The following is a 27,594-nucleotide window of genomic DNA, read 5'->3' as shown; positions in this document are numbered from 1 at the left end:
AAAAAAAAGTTTCTAAATGGGGCAACAAACAAGTTCATCCGCACAACTTTTTGAAGAAGCTCATCAGTTGTTTCAACCCGTCCACCTTGCTCTTCTGTGCATGCACTGAGGACGGTACAATCTTCAAGTGTGGGGAGGTTCGATCGATGACTGATCTCCATGGGTAACAATTTCCGTTTTCAACACCAATGTTAGCTAGTTGTTGCATTGCATGATAGGTTGCATATTAGTTAAAATTTGTACATATATATTTCTACAACTTCTTTCTTATTAGGACTACTTCGTTATGGTGATTATTTCTTTTCCAAGAAACTATTTTAGGGCACTCTACCAATTTGAAAGAAAAATTTTTGTTGAACTTGCTTGAAGAATTTATTTTTGAACATGGTTTTTGAGCTAAGAACACAAGCTTGTGAGACTTGAGCCTAATTGGGTGGTTACATTTTATAACCACTTATCTTCCTTCTTGTGCGCAATTGTTCTCTTTCTATGATTGTGATCCTTGATTTGCTTGATTCTATATGTCCATTTATGCCTTGTATTCATGTATTTATATGATTGAGGCCATTGATTCATTAGCTCAGTTATCCAAATAGCCTACCTTTTACTCTCCATTGTTAGCCAATTTTGAGCTTACGCTTAACCCAATTGTTCTTTATTTTAGCACGTTACAAGCCTAAAGTGGAAAAAAATAAATGTCCTTTATTTGGATCTTTGATTAGCTTAGGCTAGTGAGAGTGTTTATTATTCAAGTTTGGGGAGATTTGGGAACATTGGTTGGGATAAAAGGGTGTTTTGTATTTCTATATTTGGGAATTGGGTGCATAATCATGTATTAATCAAAACTTATTCCTTATGCATTGATGTTTAGTTGGAAAAAAAAGAGAAATAAAATGAGAAAAAAAAAGAAAAAGAAATAAACGTGAAAAAAGAAAAGAAAAGAAAAGAAAAATATATAGAAAAAGAAAGAAAAAAGAAAAGCAATAAAAAGGGGACAAAATGCCCCAAAGTGAAGTTCAATAAAAGTCAATGCATATGTGTGGTGATTAGAAAGAGAATGCATGAGTATGTGAAAAGTGAAGAATAGGTAGTTAGGTTAGCACCTAATTGTATAGGTTATTATATAGGTTAGGTGAGAAAGTCTAGGTTAATCAAAGATCCAAATTCTAGTCCACTTAACCATATACAATCCTACCTTGACCTTAGCCCCATTACAACCTATGAAAAGACCTCATGATGAATGTATGCCTGTATTGAATAATTGTTGATTGTTAGATGAAAAAAAAATCTTGAAAAGCATGATTAGGGGAGAATTGGGAGAATCGACCCTATACACTTGAGCGAATAGAGTGCAAACACTTCCGGTGAGGGTTCGATGCTCAATTCCTTGATTCCCGGCTTTCATGAGCGTTCTTCCTGCGAGTCTATTTGAACTTCATTTTTATACTTGAATTGGTAGGATTCATGAATCGTCATATGACCTTAGCCCTACCCGTTTATACATGATCTTGGAGGATTGATTTATTTTTGACCAAGTAGGTAGAGTCATTTTGCATTTAGTTGGATTCATTTAGAAACGATGCATATAGATAGGTTGCATTGAATAAATGTTCATATCCTTTGTTCCCTTCTTGGTTTAGCATGAGGACATGCTATGGTTTAAGTGTGGGGAGGACATGCTATGGTTTAAGTGTCGAATTTAGATGGTTTTATCATCTTTTCCCACATTTATTCAATGAAATAGCATGGTTTTGTAAATTCTCCTTTAATTGTGCATAAGAGTGAAAACATGCTTTTTAGGTCTTAAAATAGCATAATTTAATTCACCTTGATTCCATTAGATGCCTTGATATGTTTTCTAAGTAATTTCAGATTTAGGAGGCAAAGATTGGATTGAGGGAATGAAGAAAAAGCATGTAAAAATGGAGAACTCATAAAGAAATGAAGGAATCGCAAAGCTGTCAAGCCCGACCTCTTCGCACTTAATCGATCATAACTTGAGCTACAGAGGTCTAAATGAGGCGGTTCTAGTTGCGTTGAAAAGCTAACATTTGGGGCTTCAAAATGATATAAGATTTGCCATAGTTTTCTGCGTACGGGAACATGCACATGCACTGTAAGCATACGCGCTCGTGATGGCACGTGATTCACTAATTGCAACTTGTGGCCAGCGATTTTCTGAAGCATTTTGGGCCCAATCCAACTCATTTCTATTTCTATTTAACTCAAGGATTGAAGGGGAATCAACATCTTTAGTCATAGTTTAGTTTTAGAAGTAGTTAGAGTTAGTTTCTAAAAAGAGAAGCTCTCTTTTCTCTCTAGAATTAGGATTAGGTTAGATTAGAAATTCTTAGATCTAGGTTAATTTCATGCTTTGATTCACTCTTCCTTTTGTAATTCTTGTTCTTCTACATCTCTTCTCTCTAGTTTAGTATTTAATTCTTGTAATTCTCTACTTCGATGTTGATGCACTTTTGTTTCTCCTATTTTCCTTTTAATGTAATTCATGTTTTGATTTCCTTTATTGCTTAATTGAATTGTTGTTATTGATCTCCTTGCAATTGAGTAGTGTAGATTTACTTTTATTGCACTCTTATTATGCTTTTCCATTTATGCCTTCCAAGTGTTTGATAAAATGCATGGTTGGATTTTAGAGTAGAATTTTATGCTCTTGGCTTGGGATGGTAACTTAGGAACTCTTGAGCCACTAATGTCCAAGTAATTGATGATTGGGAGCCATTGACTCTAGTTCTCACTAGTTGATTTGGTGGAGAGCTAGGAATTATGGACTTGGATTGATATAGCTCATTTGACTTTCCTTTACTAGTTAGAGGATGATTTAATGGGATTGATCCTTGCCAATTCTCATGTTGTGGTTAGTGATAAGGATAGAGATCCTTGACCACCAAACCTTGCCAAGACCGTTTTGTCATTTAAATTTCATTGCCATTTACTTTTCTTGTTTCTCATCTAAAACCTCAAAAATATATAACTCATAACCAATAACAAGAACACTACCCTGCAATTCCTTTGAGAGACGACCCGAGGTTTAAATACTTTAGTTATTAGGATTATTAGATGTTTGTTACTTGTGGAAAAAAATTTTTGTATGAAAGGATTATTGTTGGTTTAGAAACTATACTTGAAACAAGATTTTATTAGTGAAATTCTATACCATCAATTTTTCGTTCATCAACAGTTCCCACACTTTGAACTTGGTATGTTGTACGTGTTCACTTTATCCGAGCTACATCTAGCTCGAGAGCAATCCTCCTCTTCTCGTCCTCTCTTATTGGTAGGACCGCACCACGATATACCTTACCCAGATTCTTCTTACACATATTAGACGGACTTAGATCTTGCTCAGTGCCTTCTTATTCCCGCACTTCTGACTGAGCCCATGTCCGATGACCTCTAGGAGCACGAGACAGTAGCTACTCAGGCTGACTCTTCTGATGAGTTCCCCACTTGGGTTGATCAGTTAGATGAGGACTCCGAGTCTGATAAGGAGCCTTTTCCCGAGGGGTTTTGGACCACTTTCCAAGAAGATGTTCGGAGATCACCCCAGAGATAGACATAGAGGATCCTCTACTCCTTTTGATTATTTGTAGTATTATTTTCCCTTGCTTTTGTAGTATTTTTTTAGAGGGATAGGACCTTTCTGTAGTCCGATTCTAGTTTAGGGAACCTGTGTGAGGGTAGGGACTAATTTGCTTATTTTGTTTATGTATATATGCCTAGATGCATGATGAACGGATATTTTATACGCTTTTTGGCATCATTTTCATATAGTTTTTAGCATGTTTTGTTTAATTTCTATTAAGTTTTTATAGGTTTTAGTGTTAAATTCACATTTTTGGATTCTTCTTTGAGTTTGTGTGTTTTTATGCAATTTTAGGTATTTTCTGGCTAAAGTTGTGGAGCTGGAGCAAAAGTTAGCAAAAGTCTGATTCAGAGACAGAGAAAGCACTGCTGATGCTGTCCGAATCTGACCTCCTTGCACACGAAAGAACTTTTCTGGAGCTAACAAATTCCAAATGGAGCATTTTCAATGGATATGGAAAGCTGACTTCCAGAGCTTTCCAGCAAGTCTATACTTTGCTCCATATTAGAAGGCCCAAAACTGGCATCCAACGCCAGCCTCTTGCCCCCTTTCAGGCGTCCAGCTCCCAAGGAGTAGAGACCAGCGTCCAAACGCCTAGAGAGGACCCCCTAGCCAGCGTTCAACATCCTTGAGGCCCCATAGCACGTGGATCTCATCCAAGCTCGGCCCAAACACTCACCAAGTGGGCCCTAAAAGTGGATTTTAACACTAAAAGATTGTTTTACCCTTTCTTATGTAATCCTTAGTCATTAGCTTAGTATATAAAGAACTTTTACACCTCTCATTGAGGGAGGTCTACCATGTTATGTTTCTATCATTGTGTTTTCGTATCAGTATGAGGTTTTAAACCTCCTAGGTTGTGGGGAGGAGCCCTGCTAAGTTCTATGAATTAATAAAAGTATTACTGTTTTTCTTCAATCCGTATTTGATTCCCTATTCTAAGATGTATCTTCATTCTTCATCAATATGAATACGTTGAACTAGCATAAGGTTATCACATTCTATATGGGTTCAGAGTGCGTCTTTGATCGGACAATGATGAACCATCAGTTTGATTACACATCCCTTAGACGGCTAATCCACGACTTCGTTGGGGACTTCTCGAGACACCAGTTCAGCTAATTTACGAGGAGATTAGGGTCTTTGTGGTAGAGGCTAGAACCCAAAGGCGCAGCATCCTCTAATCCGGAAGATCCGACCTTGTCTGTGGCATTTTGAGTAGGATCACTAAAGAGAATGGACTGCAGGAGCTTCACCCTCAATTAGAATGGATCCACACTAACCCTGGGGTTCAGATCTAGAGGAGTATTGGCGGCTGCTCAAACCAGCATCAATCACATACATCTTACTATAGAAGAAATCATTCACAATTGAAGAAGACAGTAATACCAGAGGTAATCCAGAAGGACAAGGCATCTCCAAGCCTTAATTTCTTTATCCCTGCATACATTCATCTAGGTTTTAAGATTATCATTATAATTCCATCTTCTAAATTAAAATCAACAACTCTTCTATCCACCTGACTAAGACCTGCAAGATAACCATATCTTGCTTCAAACCACAATCCTCATGGGATCGATCCTGACTCACTCAGGTATTACTTGGATGACAATTTCACTTGCTGGTTCAGTTGTACGAAGTGTGGGGATTTGTGCACCAATGTAGTACATGGTATTTTGATCCTTAGCATGTATCCCCAAACTTAACTTATGTTGATATATGTGTATATTTTCTATTTTCATGTATCTATTCGTGATGCTACTTTAAGCATTAACTTTGTAAAAAATTAAATGATATTTTATGAAAAATAGTTTAATCACGCTAATCTGATGAATGGTTATAATAACACCTGATAATGAATTTCTGAGACTAGAGCCAACTAGGTCCATACAACAAGTAACACCTAAATATTTTCCATTGGTCATGACGTGTCAGAAGTTAGGTTCTTATAGAAACCGTATAAACTATTCTTTTAAAAACCAGAAATACTTTTTGTTTGAAAATACACATACATACGTATAAATCAATCACAACCACTTAAATATAATATATATATAATAACTATGTTCTTTATGTAATAACTTACAAACATAACCATCACGACTCCTAACCCTCTTCACAAGATACAAAATCAATGGCGAGGGAAAAGTAAATAATAACTAAACTAATATAATACAATATCGTATAAGCAAAATGCAATTAAACTTTTCATAAGCTTCTTCATCCGATTCCTGAAATAGATAAAGCTGTAGGAGGCGAGAACCTAACCATATGGTCTTACCACAGATTTTCAGAATTATCATAAGTAGATATTTAAAAAGAAAACTGTTTTCAAGCACTGTGATCATCACTTGTCTTATGAATATTTTGAAAACCATGGTTTAACATCCAAAATTCCAAAACCTTCTTAAAAGAAATAAATTAATTATCAAAAATCCAAAACTTTCTTTTCTTATAAGAAATATCTTAAAAGTTTCATAGACTGTATGAATAACCAACCTGTTCCAAGCATAAGTTCATTCAGTCTAGGCTGAACCAGCTTGATTTTTCATACATAACTAAACCTTAATCAAAAACCAATCACGACCTTCAGCTTATCACATAATCAATCAACACTATCAACTCATCACCAATACTCAATATTAAAAGTACCATATCAGAAACAACCCTTAGTGTCTCTTCCACCAGCCAGAGGGATCTCTCAGAAATAACCACAGGCAAAATAGTCAAGAAAAGCACAAGTATAGATAGCAATTACAGAAAATAGCTCAAATAGCAATTAATAACAGTTAAGCAACTAGGCAAACTAAAACAAATGCAAACTCAAACAGCATACAAATGCATATGATGCATATCAGCCCTACGACTGACGATATCATCTGTCGGTTATATAGCCAAACTCGATATGTCATGGTAGCTAACCATGGATAGAAACACCCCATCAAGGAGTATGTGGGTCTGAGCCACAACCCCCTTGCTACTACCCGCTTAACCCAGAGCAAGTAGAATAATCATTTCTACTGCTACTACCCAATCGGGTAAACCCTAAACTCAACCTGGAGCGAGTGGAATAATCCACTACTACTTCTACTATCTAGGCGTCACAATCACTGACCCAGATTAAGTGGAACGAGCCACGACCCTTGCTACTGCCCAGGTATCTCAATCAAATTAAATTTCCTTTTCAAATTGATTCTCAATATCATTCAATTAAAATTTAAAAATCATACTTTAAAATCAATCCTTATCATCCTTCATTCAAATTCAATCATCATCATTCCTCATTATCGCACTCAATCTCGTCACACCTCTAATTCCATTCATCAACAATTTCAAACTCAAAACATAATTCATTCTTTTTTAAATAAATCAAATTCAAAACGTAGTCTTTTTTTTAAAAACTCAAAAATCAAATCATATAACCCTTAAATCCAAATATTCTTAAATAACCATTTCAAAAGAAGCCTCCAATTCTTATAAAAATTCCAGTAGCATCCTCTCTAAAACTTGGAATTTGTCACCCTCCAAGGGTCCCAACCAAACCATTTCTCAAACTATTTCCAAATAATTTTCAAAAATCCAGCGTCTTACACATACAAGAAGTTAAATTCCACCAACTTGTTCTCTTAATTATTAACTAATATTTAGTATATGTGCTTGTGCCTTGTTAGAGTGTTACCGATTTTATAGTTAAATTTTTCTTTTTAAAACATTTAGGCGAACAAAGAGAATAATAATAATAATAATTAAATAAACACAAGCTGAAATATAAAGAAACATAAGAAACAGATAGCTCAATTAATAATGTATATCATATATGCGAAACATGTAGTGTTATACAAAAGATCAACTTAGTATACATCCTCGACAACCTTTATATAGATAATATATACACGACACCCCAGGCCAGGCCCATACAAAAAGCCGCTAAGCTGACTCCCAGTTTAGTCTAACTACTCTATAGCTCCTAACTCTCGGGTGTACTAACACAAGTGAGAGCCTAATCATAAGTCAATGATATATTGGAGTGCAATAAAAAACATGCTCCTACTGCAGTCAGACTGTCATCACACGTGGCCGTTAGATAAGTCACTGTGGTGCTCATCCATCTCCTCATCCTGCTCGATCTCTATGTCTGGGTCCTCTTCCTCCTCATAGTTAGAAACTACAACAATAACCCCAGAACCACCAGAAATACTACTATCACTACTCACAAATCCATTTTCAGGCACAGGTCCATTCGCATGGATTAGTACAACTCCATTATCTGATAGTGCCTACTGATCATCTGGCCGAAGGTCTAAAATAGGCTCAGGAGCAAAGTCCTACTCTGGAATAAGCTGAAAAAATTTTTTTGAAATTTTTTTTCTTTTTTTTTGAAAAGAAAACAAACAACACAAACAAAAGATAAACTAAACCTTAAAAGGTACATAATCTAAGCAACAAAATAGTCCGATAGTTTGTCAATCTCAGAACAATCCCCGGCAACAACACCAAAAACTTGGTGCGCGAAATTGAACTCCGCAAGTTTTGCACAAATAGACCGGCAAGTGCATCGGGTCGTCCAAGTATTACCTCAGGTGAGGGAGGGTCGATCCCACAGAGATTGTTGGATTGAACAAGCAATGGCTATCTTGTAGAACTTAGTCAGGCGGATAGAAAATATAGTTGTTGTGTAAAACGCATAAAAATAGAATAAATAAAGTGTTACTGGATAGGTGTAAAATCAATGATAAGAGAATGGTTGAGGCTTCGGAGATGCTTCTTCCTTCAGGATTAACTTTTTTCATTATCTTTTTCAACTTCTGATGATGCATTCCATGGCAGGTTGTAAGTGGCTAACGCCAGGTCAGTGGTCATTAATCTCCTCTGCTTCAGATCAAACGCGAGATCAGTGGTCATCCAATCTGAACGGGGGTGAAGCTCCTGCAGTCCATTCTTTTAGTGATCCTACTCAAAACGCCACAGAAAAGGTCGGATCTTCTGGATCAGAGAATACTGCTTCATGATTCTAGCCTATACCACAAAGGCCGTAATCGCCCCGTACCTCGGCTGAACTGATGTCTCTAAGTACCCAATGAAGTCACGGATTAGCCATCTAAGAGATGTATAGTCAAGCTTGTGGTTCAATACTATCCCATCAAGGACTCGTAAGAACCCATGTAGAATAGGGATCACGGTCAAGTTACACTCCCAATTCATTAGGATGAAGAATGAAGATTGATAAACTACTATTTAATGGTTTATCTTGTGTTCAATTGAGTGGTTTTTATCAAGTCCTTGCACACTTATTCAAATGATTTTCATGATTTTACAATTCCTTTCTAGTGTTATTCTATGGTTGAAAACTTGCTTCCTAGAGTCTTTAATTTGTGTATTTTAATTCTCTTTCATACCATTCGATACCGTGATCTGTGTGTTAAGTTTTTATAGTGCAGGAATGGCTTAGAGAATGGAGGGGAAGCTTGCAAAAATGGAAGGAACACAAGAAACTAAGGAGATAACCAGTGAGCATTAACGCGCACGTATAGCTCACGCGTGCGCGCGATATGGAGAAATTTGCAGCGATGCGTGCGCGTACCTGACGCATACGCATGGATTGGAATTTACATGAAGAAGCGTGCGTATGCCTGACGTGTATGCATGTGCGTGCCTGACGCCTACGCGTGACACGACAAGACGACCAGCGACGCGTACGCGTGACTGACGCGTACGCGTGACATGTGCGATCTGAAGAAAATTCAGAAAATGCTGGGGGCGATTTTGGGTCGAGTTTTGACCCAGTTTTCGGCCCGGAAACACAGACTAGAGCCAGGAAACATGCAGAGACTCAAGACACATTCTCATTAGGATAGTTTTTAGTTTTTAGATCGGAATCTAGAGAGAACTACTCCTCCTCTAGGTTTTCTTTACATTCATAGATTTCTTGTTTTATGCTTTTGCTTTGGATATTGAGAGAGTCATCACCTCCGTTGAAGTTACTATTCTAGTTTGTTTCCTTATTCCTTTACTCTTTTGATTACTTATTAATCATGTTCAGATAGGTATGTTGCATTTTGGATTTATTAATACAGATAACTACTTTTACATTTAATTAATTTTAAATCCCTATTTTATTTAATTTATTATGTCATCTTCTTATATTTTTGGGAGCGTTATATACATGTCAATGGAGTAGATTCCCAACTTGACATGGGGTTGATTAAGAGGAGACACTTGAGTTGGAATGCTCAAGTGATTAGTTAAATTGGAAGTTGTTGGCTAATTCTCTATTTACTAATGCTAGTGCTTCCCAAGGGAGAGGACTAGGATTTGCGAATAAGAGTTAGCTCAATCACTTGACTTTCCTTTATTTAGTAAGGGTTAACTAAGTAAAAATAACAACCTCTTTATACTACACTTGAGAGAATTCTAACAAGGATAGAACTTCCAATTAATCATTCCCCCAGTCAAGGCTTTTTATTTTGAATAATATAATTCTCATTTAATTTTCATTGCACTAAATTACAATTATTTATTTTTCTGTCACTCGACTATCAAAATTTCTCGGAAAACTCCTGATTAATAAGATAGCACCCGTTTGTCAACTCATTGGGAGACGACCTTGGACTCATACTCCCGGTATTTTTATTCTAATTTTGTGACAACCTTTCTAAATTGATGAGCGAATTTTTGCTGGTTAAGAACTATACTCGCAATGTATTTCCTATATTGATTTCTTAATCAGTCAATTTCCGCCCTTCATCAATTTTTAGCACCGTTGTTGGGGAGTTGCAATTGTGTGCTAAATTATTAGTTGGTGTAAATAATTTTAATTTCATTTATTTGCGTATTTTATTTTATTTTACTACCATGACCTATAAGTTTCTCTCATTGAATGACGCGTTCACTGCCTGTTCCGAGCTTAGCCGCATTTGATCCTGAAATTGAAAGAACTCTTTCACGTATTAGGCGAGCTCAGCATCAGTTAGCCTCTGAGGGTGGTGAAGTGATTGTTATCAATTCACCAGTCTCATCTGAGGGCGAATCTGAACCGCCATCTGAGGGAAAAATAAGCTCCTCTACTACTAATTTAGTTGATTTACGTGCAGGTAACATGGCAGCACCCAGGAGGATCACTCTCTAGGAGGCAGGAGCCCTAGATTTTACACTGCAACCGTATCAAGTGCGTCATCCAAATTTGGCTGCAGATTTTAAACTGAAGACTGCGCTAATCAACTTGATGCCTAAGTTTCATGGCTTACCTGCTCAGGAGCCTATCAAGCACCTCAGGGATTTTCCAGCTGAAGTTACAGACAGATTGAGGAAAGAGATTTCCTGCATCATTCAAGGTGAATCGGAGACTCTTTTTGAGTACTGGGAGCGCTTCAAGAATCATCTGGACGCATGCCCCCACCACAAGATTGACAAGTTGGTATTGATCAGCTACTTCACTCAAGGCATGAAGCCTCGGGATAAGACTACATTGGATGGTTCTAGTAATGGTTCCCTGAAAAAGTACAAGACTGTAGATGAAGCATGGCAACTGATCAGCGACCTAGCTGAGTCCACTCGGAATCACAGGCATAGGAATAGCCACTCAAAGGCTATTGCAGAGGTTTTCTCTAGCAGTGAGACTACTGCCATCACACAGGCTATATGTGAAATGACCAACCTACTGAAGCAGATGCAATTAAATCAACAACAAACTCAGCCTCCCCTACCACAACAAAGCCAACAGTTGGTTCTCCAAAGAGTATGCAGAATTTGTGCTGATAATAGTCATTACACTGATGAGTGCCCACAGCTCCAACAAGAAGACAACACGTTGGCAGCTACTCATAACTTCTATGACCGCCCGAATCAAGGATACAATCAACAAGGCGGCAACTACAACCAAGGTGGAAAATATAACCAAGGGTGGCAGGACAACTCCAACCATGGCTGGAGGGACAACTATAACAGAGGAGGCAGAGACAACCAGGGAAATCAGAGGTGGAATAACAATAACAATCAACAGAACCGGAATCACCAGAACTATTCCTATCAACAGCAGAATCCGAACCAGCCTTACAGAGCACCTCACCTTAGGCAGTCCCAAGGGCCCCAGCACAACCAACAACAGGTCCCTCAGATCACTTATCCTCCTTCCTCATCGAATGATGAGATGCTTCGTTCTCCTGCACAAGGACAACAAGAGATGCAGACTACACTGAACTCTACTTTAAATGGTCTGAATGCCACTTTACAAGCTCTCGTCTCCCGGAGATTCATTACCTACTCCCACCAACTAGCCTTCAAACTCCAGTGGAATTCCTTCTCAACCCTTACCTAACCCCAAGGGTGGTATCAATACCATCACTTTGAGGTCCGGAACCACACTATAAGAGAAGAAATCATGAGGAGCCAAGCCCACCAGAACACGCCCCAGTTGAGGACGTGGTAGAAGTGAAGGATGTTGAAGAGGAAGAGGAAGTACAAGACATGGTTGAAGAAGAAGTAGCCCAGCCAAGGAATGGAGCACCAAAGGTCGCAGAAACTGTAAGTGGCGCCATTCCTATTCCATTTCCACACCTTGCAAGGAAGTCCAGGAAGGAGATAGAACTTGATCCCAAAATGGTAGAAATTTTCAAAAAGGTTGAGGTAACTGTTCCCCTTTTTGATGTTATTCAACAAGTACCTAAATATGCAAAGTTTGTGAAGGATTTATGCATACAAAAAGATAAAATTAATGAATTAGAAACTATTTCTTTAGGTAGTTCTATATCTATTTTAATGGGAGGTATACTTGAAAAATGTAGTGATCCAAGTCCATGCATGGTTAACTGTACCATTCAGGGTGTAATATTTTTTGACTGCATGTGTGATTTATGAGCGTGCGTGAGTATTATGCCATTGTGTATATATGATGCTTTGAGGCTCCCTCCCTTAAAAGGGTCGGTAGCTCATTTTGTATTAGCAGATAAAAGCATTATTACAGTGGTTGGAATTGCTGAAGACGTGCTGGTGAGCATTAAGGGGCTCACATTTCCCATTGATTTCTATATCTTAGAGACGCCCCCTAATGATTCAGGAAGACCATCATCAATCCTGCTTCAAAGCCCATTCTTGAAACTTCAAAGTTCAAGCTAGATGCATTCTCAGGAACTTACTCTTTCGAGATAGATGGCAGAGCAGTGAGTTTCAGTTTAAATGAAGCTATGAAGCACCCTCCAGAGGATCATTCTATCTTCCAGTGTGACATCATTGATGAAACTATAGCTGCAGTTCACCAAGAAGAAGTAAAAGAGACGCACATGGAGCAAGATCCAAGTGTGGAGACACCCTCTGAACACAATGAGGACACTTTGCCATTATCATTAGCTCCAGATGATCTAGAGCCTAGCCATGAGCATAAATTGGAATTAAAACCCCTCCCACCCCACCTCAAGTATGCTTACCTTGAGGATAATCAGAAGCTCCCAGTTATCATTGCAAGGGAACTCACTTCCCAGCAAGAGGAGCAGCTGCTTAATGTGCTGAAAAGACACAAGAAAGCAATTGGGTAGGGCTTGGCGGATATAGTAGGCATCAGCCCTCAAGTTTGTGAGCACAGAATATTCTTGGAAGAGGGAGCAAGGCCTGTCCGTCAACCCCAAAGAAGATTGAATCCCACCATCTTAGAAGTTGTCAAGAAAGAAGTGACCAGGCTACTTGAAGCTGATATCATCTACCCAATCTCAAACAGTGAATGGGTCAGTCCAGTACAAGTGGTGCCCAAGAAATCTGGCGTCACAACAGTGAAGAATGAGCATGGAAAGCTCCTCACAACTAGAGTGCAGAATTCATGGAGAGTTTACATTGATTACATGCGTCTCAATCAAGCTACTCGCAAGGATCACTACCCCTTGCCATTTATTGATCAGATGCTTGATCGCCTGTCAGGTAAATTCCATTACTAATTTTTAGATTGTTATACAGGCTATTTTCAAATTCATATAGCTCCTGAAGATCAGGAAAAGACTACTTTTACATGTCCCTTTGGAACGTCTGCATATAAGAGGATGCCTTTTGGTTTATGTAATGCACCGGCTACTTTCCAAAGATGCATGATGAGTATCTTTTCAGATCTTATTGAGAGCTGTATGGAAGTTTTTATGGATGATTTTAGCGTATATGGTGATTCCTTTAACCTTTGCTTGGATAATTTAGATAGAGTATTAGACAGGTGTGTTAGTTCAAACCTTGTATTGAATTTTGAAAAATGTCATTTTATGGTAAAACAAGGGATTGTTCTAGGACATGTTGTTTCTAATACTGGTATTTCTGTAGATCCAGCAAAGGTAGATGTCATTTCTAGTTTTCCTTACCCCTCCTCCGTGAGGGAAGTCTGTTCGCTCCTTGGTCATGCAGGTTTTTACCGGAGATTTATTAAGGATTTCAATAAGGTAGCATTATGCTTAGAAAGGAAGTGGAGATTTACACAATTGCATTATGCTTGGAAAGGAAGTGGAGATTCATCATCTGATTTCTTGTGAGATTTACACAATTGCAAACAAGAATTCCACTGAAGCCAAACTAGCCTACCCAAGCTTAATTTCTCTGCTATGTAAAGATCCTGGGGTGAGGATGGGAGTAGATGAATTCATCCCAATCGAACACCCAATCACCAAGAAGTCAATGGAAGGACAAGTGCAAGACAACTCCATAAAAAGGAGGGCGCAGGAGTTCCTCCCAGAAATTCTTGAAATTGACTACTGGACCCGCCTAGAAGCATCTATTACCAAGCTGCAAGAAGCTATGGAACAACTTAAGGAAGAACAGTAGAATCAAAACTACATGCTCTGCAAACTGCTGAAGGAATAGGAGAAGCCAGGGCGTGAGCTACAGGAGCTGAAGCGCCAGAAGCTCTCCCTTGAAGGACCAAGCACCCCACAGATTGAGGGAGCATCCACTTCTCAAGATCAAGGTTGTTGAGTCCTAACTCTGTGATAATCTTTATTATTAAGAGTCTATTTTAAGAGTCATTTACTTTTTTGTTTTTTTACTTTTCTGTCTTCAATTATTATTAGTTTGGTCTTATATTTATTTTTTAGTCTTATTGTTATTCCATGATTAATAAAATTTAAAGTTTATGTCTTAAAGCTATGAATGTCCTATGAATCCATCACCTTTCTTAAATAAAATGTGTTTCTATTTGAAAAAGAAAAAGAAGTACGTGAATTTCAAATTTTAAAACAGTTTAATTATTTTGATGTGGTGGTAATACTCTTATTTTCTGAATGAATGCTTGAACAGTGCATATGTTTGAATTTGTTGTTTATGAATGTTAAAATTGTTGTCTCTTGAAAGAATGATGGAAAAGGTGAAGTGTTATTGATAATCTGAAAAATCAAAAAATTGATTCTTGAAGCAAGAAAAAGCAGTGAATAGAAAAAAAAAAGGAGACAAGAAGAAAGAAAAAGCAAGCAGAAGAAGCCAATAGCCCTTTAAACCAAAAGGAAAGGGTAATAAAAAGAATCCAAGGCTTTGAGCATCAGTGGATAGGAGGGTCCTCAGGAATAAAATCCTGGCCTAAGCGGCTAAACCAAGCTGTCCCTAACCATGTGCTTGTGGCGTGAAGGTGTCAAGTGAAAACTTGAGACTGAGCGGTTAAAGTCAAGGTCCAAAGCAAAAAGAAGAGTGTGCTTAAGAACCCTGGACACCTCTAATTGGGGATTTTAGCAAAGCTGAGTCACAATCTAAAAAGGTTCACCCAGTTATGTGTCTGTGGCATTTATGTATCCGGTGGTAATACTGGAAAACAAAATGCTTAGGGTCACGGCCAAGACTCATAAAGTAGCTGTGTTCAAGAATCAACATACTTAACTAGGAGAATCAATAACACTATCAGGATTCTGAGTTCCTATAGAAGCCAATCATTCTGAACTTCAAAGGATAAAGTGAGATGCCAAAACTGTTCAGAGGCAAAAACCTAAAAGCCCCGCTTGTCTAATTAATACTGATCTTCATAGATATTTTTGGAATTCATTGTATATTCTCTTCTTTTTATCCTATTTGATTTTCAGTTGCTTGGGGACAAGCAACAATTTAAGTTTGGTGTTGTGATGAGCGGATAATTCATACGCTTTTTGGCACTATTTTTAGTATGTTTTTAGTATATTTTAGTTAGTTTTTATTTAAAATTCACTTTTCTGGACTTTACTATGAGTTTGCATATTTTTCTGTGATTTCAGGTATTTTCTGGCTGAAATTGAGGGACCTGAGCAAAAATCTGATTCAGAGGCTGAAAAAGGACTGCAGATGCTGTTGGATTCTGACCTCCCTGCACTCGAAGTGGATTTTCTGAAGCTACAGAGGCCCAATTGGCGGGATCTCAATTGCGTTGGAAAGTCAGCTTAAGAATTCTGTCGTTCAACACCAGAACTGGCATAAAAGCTGGAGTTAAATGACCAAACTGGCACAAAAGCTGGCATTTAACTCCAAGAAAAGTCTCTACACATGAAAGCTTCAATGCTCAGCCCAAGCATACACCAAGTGGGCCCCATAAGTGGATTTTTACACTAAACACCCTAGCTTACTCATTTTCTGTAACCCTAGGTCACTAGTTTACTATAAAAATTACTTTTAGTAATTCATCTTGTACCTCATGACATTTTACACATTTCATATTGTATCTTCTACGGCATGAGTCTCTAAACCCCATTGTTGGGGGTGAGGAGCTCTGCTGTTCTTCATGAATTAATGCAATTACTACTGTCTTCCATTCTATCATGCTTGCTTCTATTCTAAGATATTCATTCGCACTTCAACTTGATGAATGTGATGATCCGTGACACTCATCATCATTCTCACCTATGAACACGTGCCTAACAACCACCTCCGTTCTACATGCAAGCAATCTTGAATGTGTATCTCTTGGGTTTCTAATCTAAGATTGAAACCTTCGTGGTATAGGCTAGAATTACTGGCGGCCATTCCTGAGATCTGGAAAGTCTAAACCTTGTCTGTGGTATTCCGAGTAGGATCTGGGAAGGAATGACTGTGACGAGCTTCAAACTCGTGAGTGTTGGGCATGTGATAGATGCAAAAGGATCAATAGATCCTATTCCAACATGATCGAGAACCAACAGCTGATTAGCCGTGCGGTGACAGCGCATTTGGAACATTTTCACTGAGAAGATGGGAAGTAGCCATTGACAACGGTGATGCCCAACATAAAGCTTGCCATGGAAGGAGCCTTGCGTGCATAAGAAAGAAGACAGTAGAAAAGCAGAGATTCAGAAGACAAAGCATCTCCAAAACCTCAACCTATTCTCCATTACTGCATAACAAGTATTTATTTCATGTTCTTCTACTTTTTACAATTAAATCTGAGAATTATTGATATCCTGACTAAGAGTTACAAGATAACCATAGCTTGCTTCAAGCCGACAATCTCCGTGGGATCGACCCTTACTCACGTAAGGTATTACTTGGATGACCCAGTGCACTTGCTGGTTAGTTGTGCGGAATTGCAAAAGTGTGATTGTGATTTTGTGCACCAAAGGCCATCAATATACCCCACAGGGCCGAACCTGTAGAGGAAGAAACGTCAGTGATTTCCAGTGAGGAGGACCTCAATGGACATCCACTGGCCTCAAAGGAGTTCCCTAATAAGGAACCAAAGGAATCTAAGGCTCATATAGAGACCATAGAGATTCCACTGAACTTACTGTTGCCATTCATGAGCTCTGATGAGTATTATTCCACTGAAGATGATGAAGATATTATTGAAGAGCAAGTTGCTCAATATCTAGGAGCAATCATGAAGCTGAATGCCAAGTTATTTGGTAATGAGACTTGGGAAGATAAATCTTCATTGCTCATCAATTAACAGAATGATCTGGTTCAACTGAAATTACCTCAGAAGAAACAGGATCCTGGAAAGTTCTTAATACCTTGTACCATAGGCACTATGACCTTTGAGAAGGCTCTGTGTGACTCGGGGTCAGGGATAAACCTCATGCCCCTCTTTGTAATGGAGAAACTAGGGATCTTTGAGGTGCAAACTGCAAGAATCTCACTAGAAATGGCAGACAATTCAAGGAAACAGGCTTATAGACTTGTAGAGGATGTCTTGGTGAAGGTTGAAGGCCTGAACATCCCTGCTGATTTCATAATCCTAGACACTGGGAACAATGAGGAAGAATCCATCATCCTAGAAAGACCCTTCCTTGCCACAGCAAGAGCTGTGATTGATGTGGACAGAGGAGAGCTAGTCCTTCAATTGAATGAAGACTACTTTGTGTTTAAGGCTCAAGGATCTTCTTCTGTAACCATGGAGAGGAAACATGAAAAGCTTCTCTCAATACAGAGTCAAACAAAGCTCCCACACTCAACTTCTAAGTTTGGTGTTGGGAGGCCACCACTAAGCTCTGAATCTCTGTGAGGCTCTCTAGGAGCTCACTGTCAAGCTATTGACATTAAAGAAGTGCTTATTAGGAGGCAACCCAATGTTATTTAATTATATTTATTTATTTTCCATTGCTATTTTATGTTTTCTTTAGGTTGATGATCATGTGAAGTCACAAAAACAATTGAAAAATCAAAAACAGAATAAAAAACAGCATCAAAAATAGCACACCCTGGAGAACAAGCTTACTAGCGTTTAAATGCCAGTAAGGATAGCAGAATGGGCGTTTAACGCCCAGCCTAGCAGCATTGTGGGCATTAAGAGCCAGAAATAGGCAGCAGAGTGGTGTTTAACGCCAGAAAAGGTAGCAGGACTGGCGTTTAACGCCAAGAAAGGTAGTAGAACTGGCATTAAACGCCATATTTGGCACAAAACGGGCATTTAAATGCCAGAATAGTGCAGAGACTCGAATCCCTTGACACCTCAAGATCTGTGGACCCCACAGGATCTCCACCTACCCCACCTCTTCTTCTCTCCTCTTCACACCTTTTCAAAACACTCTTCCCCAAATACCCTTGACCAATCCCATCAATACCTTTTCTCCACAACCTCTTCACCACTCACATCCATCTATCATTAAACCCCACCTACCTCACCATTTAAATTCAAACAATTTCCCTCCCAAACCTAACCCCTCATACACGGCTACCCTCTCTCCCTTACCCTATAAATACCCCTCCTTACCACCTTTATTTTCTCACATCATACACACTTAACCCCCATTGGCTGAATCCACTCCTCACCTCCATCTCCTCCATTTCTTCTTCTTCTACTCCTTTCTTTCTTCTTTTGCTCGAGGATGAGCAAACCTCTTAAGTTTGGTGTGGAAAAAGCATTGCTTTTTTGTTTTCCATAACCATTAATGGCACCTAAGGTCGGAGAAACCTCTAGAAAGAGGAAAGGCAAGACAATTGCTTCCACCTCTGAGTCATGGGAAATGGAGAGATTCATCTCAAAAGTGCATCAAGACCACTTCTATGAAGTTGTGGCCAAGAAAAAGGTGATCCCCGAGGTCCCCTTCAATCTCAAAAAGAGTGAATATCCGGGGATCCGACATGAAGTTCGAAGAAGAGGTTAGGAAATTCTCACCAATCCCATTCAACAAGTCGGGATCTTAATGGTTCAAGAGTTCTATGCTAATGCATGGATCAATAAGAACCATGACCAAGGTGTGAACCCGAACCCAAAGAATTGGCTCACAATGGTTTGGGGAAATTACTTGAATTTCAGTCCGGAAAATGTGAGGTTAGCATTTAACTTGCCAATGATGCAAGGAGATCCTCACCCTTTCACTAGAAGGGTCAACTTTGACTAAAGGTTAGACCAAGTCCTTAGTGACATTTGTGTGGAAGGTGCTCAATGGAAGAGAGACTCAAGAGGCAAGCCGGTTCAACTAAGAAGGCTTGACCTCAAGCCCGTTGCTAGGGGATGGTTGGAGTTTATCCAACGCTCTATAATTCCTACTAGCAACAGGTCTGAAGTTATTATAGACCTGGCTATCATGATCCATAGTATCATGATTGGAGAGGAAGTAGAAGTTCATGAGATCATATCCTTAGAACTCTACAAGGTGGCGGACAAGCCCTCCATTTTGGTAAGGTTAGCCTTCCCTCATCTCATTTGTCACCTATGCAATTCAGCTGGAGTTGTCATAGAGGAAGAAACCCTTATTGAAGAGGACAAGTCCATCACTAAGAAAAGGATGGAGCAAACAAGAGAGCACACTCATGGACCTCAACAAGAGCATGAGGAAATTCCTCATCATGAAATCTCTGAGATGCCTCAAGGGATGCACTTTCCTCCACAAAACTATTGGGAGCAAATCAACACCTTCTTAGGAGAATTGAGTTCCAACATAGGGCAACTAAGGATGGAGCACCAAGAGCATTCCATCCTCCTCCATGAAATTAGAGAAGACCAAAGAGCCATGAGGGAGGAGCAACAAAGGCAAGGAAGAGACATAGAGGAGCTCAAGCACTCCATAAGATCTTCAAGAGGAAGAACAAGCCGCCATCACTAAGGTGGACCTGTTCTTTAATTTCCTTGTTCTTATTTTTCTGTTTTTCGAAAATTATGTTTTATGTTTTAACTATGTTTGTGTCTTTATTACATGATCATTAGTGTCTAGTGTCTATGTCTTAAAGCTATGAATATCCTATGAATCCTTACCCTTTCTTAAATGAAAAATGTTTTTAATTGCAAAAGAACAAGAAGTGAATGGTTTCGAAATCTATCTTGAAGTTAGCTTAATTATTTTGATGTGGTGGCAACACTTTTTATTTTATGAATGAATGCTTGAACAGTGCATATTTTTGATATTGTTGTTCATGAATGTTAAAATTTTTGGCTCTTGAAGGAATAATGAAAAACGAGAAATGTTATTGATAATTTCAAAAATCATAAAATTGATTCTTGAAGCAAGAAAAAGCAGTGAAGAACAAAAGCTTGGGAAAAAAAGTGGCGAAAAAAAAGAAAGAAAAAGAAAAAGCAAGAAGAAAAAGCCAATAGCCCTTTAAACCAAAAGACAAGGGTAAAAAGGATCCAAGGCTTTGAGCATTAATGGATGGGAGGGCCCAAAGGAATAAAATCCTAGCCTAAGCGGCTAAACCAAGCTGTCCCTAACCATGTGCTTGTGGCATGAAGATGTCAAGGGAAAAGCTTGAGACTGAGCGGTTAAAGTCGTGGTCCAAAGTAAAAAGAGTGTGCTTAAGAGCTCTGGACACCTCTAACTGGGGACTCTAGCAAAGCTGAGTCACAATCTGAAAAGGTTCATCCAGTTATGTGTCTGTGGCATTTATGTATCCGGTGGTAATACTGGAAAACAAAATGCTTAAGTCCAGGGCCAAGACTCATAAAGTAGCTGTGTTCAAGAATCAACATACTGAACTAGGAGAATCAATAACACTATCTAAAGTCTGAGTTCCTATAGATGCCAATCATTCTGAACTTCAAAGGATAAAGTGAGATGCCAAAACTGTTCAGAAGCAAAAACCTTAAGTCCCGATCATCTAATTGAGACTAATCTTCATTGATATTTTTGAGATTCATTGTATATTCTCTTCTTTTTATCCTAGTTTGTTTTTAGTTGCTTGGGGACAAGCAACAATTTAAGTTTGGTGTTGTGATGAGCACCCTTTTTGGCATTGTTTTTATATAGTTTTTAATATAATTTAGTTACTTTTTATTATATTTTTATTAGTTTTTATTCAAAAATCATATTTCTAGACTTTACTATGAGTTTGTGTGTTTTTCTGTGATTCCAGGTATTTTTTGGCTGAAATTGAGGGACCTGAGCAAAAATTTGATTTAGAGGCTGAAAAAGGACTGCAGATGCTGTTGGATTCTGACCTCCCTGCACTCGAAGTTGATTTTCGGCAGCTACATAAACCCAATTGGCGCGCTCTTAATTGTGTTGGAAAGTAGACATCTTGGGCTTTCCAGCAGTATATAATAGTCCAGCAGTATATAATATGACCCAAACTGGCGTTCAAAGTCAGCCTAAAATTTCTGGCGTAAAACGCCCAAATTGGCACCTGAATTGGAGTTAAACGCCCAAACTGGCAGCAAAGCTGGCGTTTAACTCCAGGAACAGCCTATGCACGAAAAAACTTCAATGCTCAGCCCAAGTACACACCAAGTGGGCCCCGGAAGTGAATTTCTATACTATTTGCAATTAGTTACTCATTTTATGTAACCTTAGGTTACTAGTTTAGTATAAAAACTACTTTTAGAGATTTATTATATATCTTTAGATAACTTTTATCTTTGGATCAGACTTTGATCATCTTTGATATTGTACACATTTGGATGCTGGCCTCACGGCCATGCCTAGACCTCTTTTTCACTTTTGTATTTTCTACAGTGGAGTTTCTATACCCCATAGATTAAGGTGTGGAGCTTTGCTGTTCTTCATAAATTAATGCAAGTACTATTGTTTTTCATTCAATTCACGCCTACTTCTTCTCCAAGATATACTCTTGTTCTTAATTCAGTTAAGTCAGAATGAAGGGGTGACCCGTGACAGTCACCCAATCTTTGTTACTCGCTTAGCCAAGATCGCGTGCCTGACAACCACAAAGCGGTCTACATGATGTTCAACATAGTCATTGAACAACAGCCAGAGTATATTTTCTTGGATATCTAATACACAGACCGATTCCGTGAGATTAGTATCTTTGTGGTATAGGCTAGAATCATTGGCAGAACTCCTGAGATCCAGAAAGTCTAAACCTTGTCTGTGGTATTCCGTGTAGGATCTAGGAAGGGATGACTGTGACGAGCTTTAAACTTGCGAATGTTGGGTGCACTGACAGTGTGCAAAAGGACAATTGTCCTATTCTGACACTCGTGGGAACCGACAGATGATTAGCCATGCGGTGACAGCGCACATGGATTTGTTTTCATCCGAGAGGATCATACAGCTTGCCATGGAAGGAAGTAACGCATGATTGGAAGAAGGCAGTAGGAAAGTGACGGTCTCCCAAGGGTGTATTGGTAAAGATTTTCTTCAATAAAATTGCGTTGCAAGTATAGCTCTACCAACAACAATCCTCGGGTGTCAAATTTAGAAGAGGGATTTGGTTGTCACAAGTTCAACCCCAATAGAAATAACCGAAGTATTCAAATCTCGGGTCGTCTCACAAGGAATGGGCAAACATGTGCTTCACCATTGGTTAGAAATCCGGGGTTGTGAGTTATGAGCATGAAAATAAATGGGAATCTTAACAAGCAAGTAATCTTAAATTGCACCAAACTAATTCAATTAACTAAGCAAAACATGAGCAATTCTAATGAACAAGCAACATTCCACTTAATTCTATTATAAACCAAACAAGTAACTATAACTAAGGCAAATAGTTGAGAAATTTGGTTTTCAAATATGAATAATAAAAGCAACTCTTGGCTAGGCATGGGAATTGGGGTCACCATCCTTATCTAACAACCATATCTTGACAATTATGAGGAACCAAGCTCATTAAGTCTACTTCCCAAAAGTCTTAAGTACGTAATATCTACTCCTAGACTTGAAGTACGTCAAATGGCTTTGATCACATCAACCGATAAGTCCCAACCTACCTACTAAATAGATTAGTAGTGGGTTGGCGTCAATGAGTATCAAATTGACCACTAAAGGCTCCCAAATCATCAAATCCATTTAGACCCAATGACTCAAGTTTACCCAATTCCCTTGACCTAGGCAAAGAGTGAAGAAGACTACTCCATAATCAAAGTAAACAATTCATCAAACACATGGTAAGCATTAACAAAAGTCATGTTCAAAATAGAAATTAAATTGAAATCTACAAGTACCCACTAAGAATTATCAACATACAATCATCCAAACAACAAAACTAAACATAGAAATCATCAATGTAATATCAACAAGTCAAGATTCACAACATTCATGAAATGGGTATAAAATGACAATTAACAAGGATTCATAAAACTATCACTAGATATAAGCAAAATTGTAACAACGAATTCAAATTGAACAATTAAAACTAGTAATTAACAAGATCCAATTCACAATCCAACAAGGGAATATCAAATTAATACCAGATCTAGAGAGGAACAAGGGTTTCTCTCTCTAGAATAACAAAAGAACCAAAAAAACTCTAGTATTGTGTTTTAGTGTAAAAAATGATTGATCCCCCTTTTCCCCCTAGCATCCTTGGGTCTTTTCCATGCAGAAACAGCTTGAAATTGGGCCTCATGAACCTCAGAAATTGCCAGGCACGATTTCCTTTAATGAGGTCATGTGCAGCTTCCCACGCGTGCGCACCATGCGTGCACGCGCGCCGATTGCTTTTGCGATCCACGCGCGCGCGCTGTAACGACCCAACTTCTAGCATGTCTAGATCATACTAGAAATCGAATGTTACCGACTTGTTTTTCCTTTTTGTATTATTAATTAATAAATATAAGCCTGTACGTTGTTAAAACCCCGCGAATTTTACAAGTAAAATTTTTTTTAACAAGAATAATTTAAAGTCGCATATCTTCCATATATCAAGGGATAATTAAACGTTCATATACATAAGACAAAAGATAACAGAATATGGAACAACACACTATAATATACATCATGTTACAGAAGTGGTTCAGTTATATAAGCATAGAGCTATAGTACAGCACCCCTAAGTCAGTGACTCATATAGTATATACATATATGTACATAAGACGCCCCAGGGCCTGGCCTGACCAAAAGCCCCTATGTTGGCACCCAGGCTAGCCTAACTCTACGATATGCCTATTCCCTCTAATCATGCTAACCAAAGTGAGGGAGACACTCTAATGTACTGAAGTTAGACTAGGCCTCTCAAAAAGTCTCCTCAATCCTGGTCCAGAGTACCTCACGGAAAATCACCGGGCGAATGGTGATGCTCGCCTACTGGCGCCTCGCCTGGCTCATCGTCATCGCTGTCAGAGGAGATAACTATGAAGTTAGGATCTTTCTCTGGATTTTCTTCTTCCTCGTCCTCTTCTCCTGTCGGAGTGATAGCAGAGGAACCACTACTGGCCACAGGAACCATAAAAGGATAGCTACCAAACAAAATATAGTCTGGAGAAGGAGGTCGCGCCTCCATAATCTGATCATACTCATGTCCCTGCTGCTCATCAAAGACAGGAGGCTCGATCGGCTCAGGTAAAGGATCAAGCTCGGGTGGCAACACAAGAACACCCCACTCATCAAGGACAAAAGGTGCAGGAGGTGCCTCATGGATAAGCTGGGCAGGTATAGGCTCATCAAGTAGAGAAGGTTCAGGTGGAGGAGGATGGTCAGGTGGAGGTGGCATCTGCTCCTCAGGATGAGGTATCCCAGGTCCACCGGGGTGTAACCAAGATAAAGGAAAGTCATAAGGTGAATCAGGATTAAAGTATGCTGTCCTAATAGGGTACTGGAAAGGTCTACCAGGAACTACATAATTACGGATACGAGGTACCGCACAGTAGATGTAATACTCGCCACGCACCGGGTCCTCGTGGATGTACGGTGGATCAATCTCGTAAAATAGGACTCCCGTGTCCATCTGTAGAGGTGTAAGGGGTAAGAACTGGGGAGTTCTTAGTAAGGTCGGGGTTTACAGTTAGGTTCATTTATAATGTCTGTGGTCATAGAAGTATAAATAAATGTAGAGTAATATGTACATAACAGCAACATAAACTAACACATGAACAAGAGAGAAAATAGGAAGTAAATGCACATTCACACATTAATATGCAATTACACAGTTATGCTCAAACAAACAAGGAATAGAACAAGAACAAAAGAAGATTAGCAATAAATAATGCACAAACAAGTATGATGCATGTCTGTCCCTACTGCAGGTAATGAGCTCATTTGTCGGTTTTCGACCCGCACCCGACGCAATCCGACCAATAATATTATTATTAAAATAATATTATTAATAAAATAATATATTAATATTTTATTATTAAAATAATAATATTTTATTTAATTTTCAAAAATTGCATTTTGACCCCGGACTTCTTGGAAATTGCACTTTGACCCCTATAACTTTTAATATTTGCACTTTAGCCCCTCAACTTTTGATTAATAAATTTTCAACCCCAAACTTTTTAATAATTGAATTTTGACCCCAAAACTCCTTGAATACACATTTTCATATTTTTCCAAAAACCAAAAACATTTTTTTTTCCAAAAGTTCATCAGATTTCTGCTTGATTTTCAGCTAGTTTTTCAATCTTTGCGGAAACCGATTTGAACCCGATTTTTATCAAACCAAAGAGAAACTTTTCAGCCATCAAATACACATAAAATAAGCATAAAAAATCATGATTTTCATGGCTGGAATGTCACATTTTCCAACAGCACCAACAGCCACTTCAAAACCATCATAAACATGATTTTCAAGCATTAAACAACAAGTTTCCATGATCAAACCATCACACAAACACCCAAAATCAAATCTCAAGCAACAAGATCTGGTTTAACACTTCAAGAACACAGCCAATCATTGATTAATTTACCAAACCTTACCTCCTTTGCTGCTGTCCGAGATTGCACCAAAAACAAGCTTCCAGAAGCACTTTTACGCATATTTTAACATCAAAAACAACTTTAGAATCTTATGAACCATGAAGGCTGAAGCTTCATGATGATGAAAAGAAGGTTTTCCTTACCTTAAGGTAACTAGAAATCACGTTTTCTTGGAGCTTTTGGTGATTGAACAAGAGATCCTAAGAAAGAACATGAAGAAAACATCATTAACTTAAGGAACCACCATGGCCGAATCTTCAAGGAGGAGGAGCAGCCTTCATACCTTGAGTTACTCCATGAAAAGTGACATATAAATGAAGAGGAGGAAGAGGTGAACACTTTGGTAAGATTAGATTTTTGATAGGGGTTTCGGTTTGAGAAAGAACGGAGAAAGTAGCTCAGGTGTTCGTGGAATCTTCATGGTTTTCTTTCATGGTGTTCTAAGCTTTTCCAAGAACAAAAATGATAGCCAAGCTGTCCTAGGGAGGCCGTGGCTTTTGGATGATGATTATCCAAAAGTTACTTGTCAAAATATCTCAGAAAAGGATAATTACTAAAGCTAGATGTATTAGAACTTAAGTAATTACACTACTAATGGATGGCCTCACGGCCATGCCTAGACCTCTTTTTCACTTTTGTATTTTCTACAGTGGAGTTTCTATACCCCATAGATTAAGGTGTGGAGCTCTGCTGTTCCTCAAGAAGTGGCTCAAAAACGCAACTCTTCGCGACGTGCCTACTTAGATTAGGAGAGGTGTCCTGTGCAATCAAGCTGCTGACTCAGCAGCTTGATGACGCAGCACCTGTGCAGTGGAGGTGCTTATATGCATAGAAATTCCTAAAAATTCTGTAAAAATTCGGTTTGATCCCGAAAAAGCGCCGTTTCTTCGGGGCTAGGCCGTTACACGCGCCAAGTGCGCGTGCACGTCGATAGGAATCTTCTGATCCGCGCGAATACATCCACCCTTGCGTGCCGCTTCCAGCCACCTCATCCACGCGTGCGAATGGAGTGCGCGGGCGCGCCATTGCTGCTCCTCCCAAGATTTCAATTCTTCATGTTCCTCCCTTTTTGTACATGCTTTTTTCCTCTCTTCTAGGTCATTCCTACCCTATAATTCCTGAAATCACTCAACAAATACATCACGGCATCGAATGGCAATAGAAGAGGATTAAAATATGGCAATTTTAAGGCAAAATAAGCATGTTTTAATTTCCATCATGGAGCAATATTGGGAAGTGAACACAAAACCATGCATTTCTTGCGAACATGTGTGAGAAATATTGATAAAATCCCCCAAAATAAGCAAAAGATAAACCACAAAATCGGGGTTTATCAAATCTCCCCACACTTAAGCCAAGCATGTCCTCATGCTTAAAATAAAAAGACCAAAGATCATGATGAGAAAGGGTTTATGAAAAGCAAACTACCTAAGTTGATGCATGCAACTAATGTAAAATCATCTACCTACTTGGTCAGGAGTAAATCTATCCTCCAAGAATACGTGTGAACATATAGGGTGAAAATAGTATGTGATTCATGAATCCTACCAAATTAAATACCACTAAGGAGTGCAT

General features: G+C 38.7%; 1 protein-coding gene across 1 annotated transcript in view; it reads right to left on the bottom strand.

Annotated features, from left to right (window-relative positions):
* LOC110265092 (phosphatase and actin regulator 4B-like) overlaps positions 1 to 25,048 on the bottom strand; it is a gene marked incomplete at its 3' end in the record, with an annotated part of 31,918 nt that extends 6,870 nt beyond the window's left edge. The window contains exon 1 of the mRNA XM_021107862.1: positions 24,385 to 25,048. Coding sequence (XP_020963521.1) covers positions 24,385 to 25,048 — 664 coding nt within the window. The remainder of the gene's footprint in view (positions 1 to 24,384) is intronic.

This window comes from Arachis ipaensis, chromosome B07, assembly GCF_000816755.2.
Source record: "Arachis ipaensis cultivar K30076 chromosome B07, Araip1.1, whole genome shotgun sequence".
In the NCBI taxonomy this organism is placed as follows: Eukaryota; Viridiplantae; Streptophyta; class Magnoliopsida; order Fabales; family Fabaceae; genus Arachis; species Arachis ipaensis.
The sequence above is the reverse complement of the archived record's forward strand: the minus strand, read 5'-3'. Positions and strand labels throughout refer to the sequence as shown.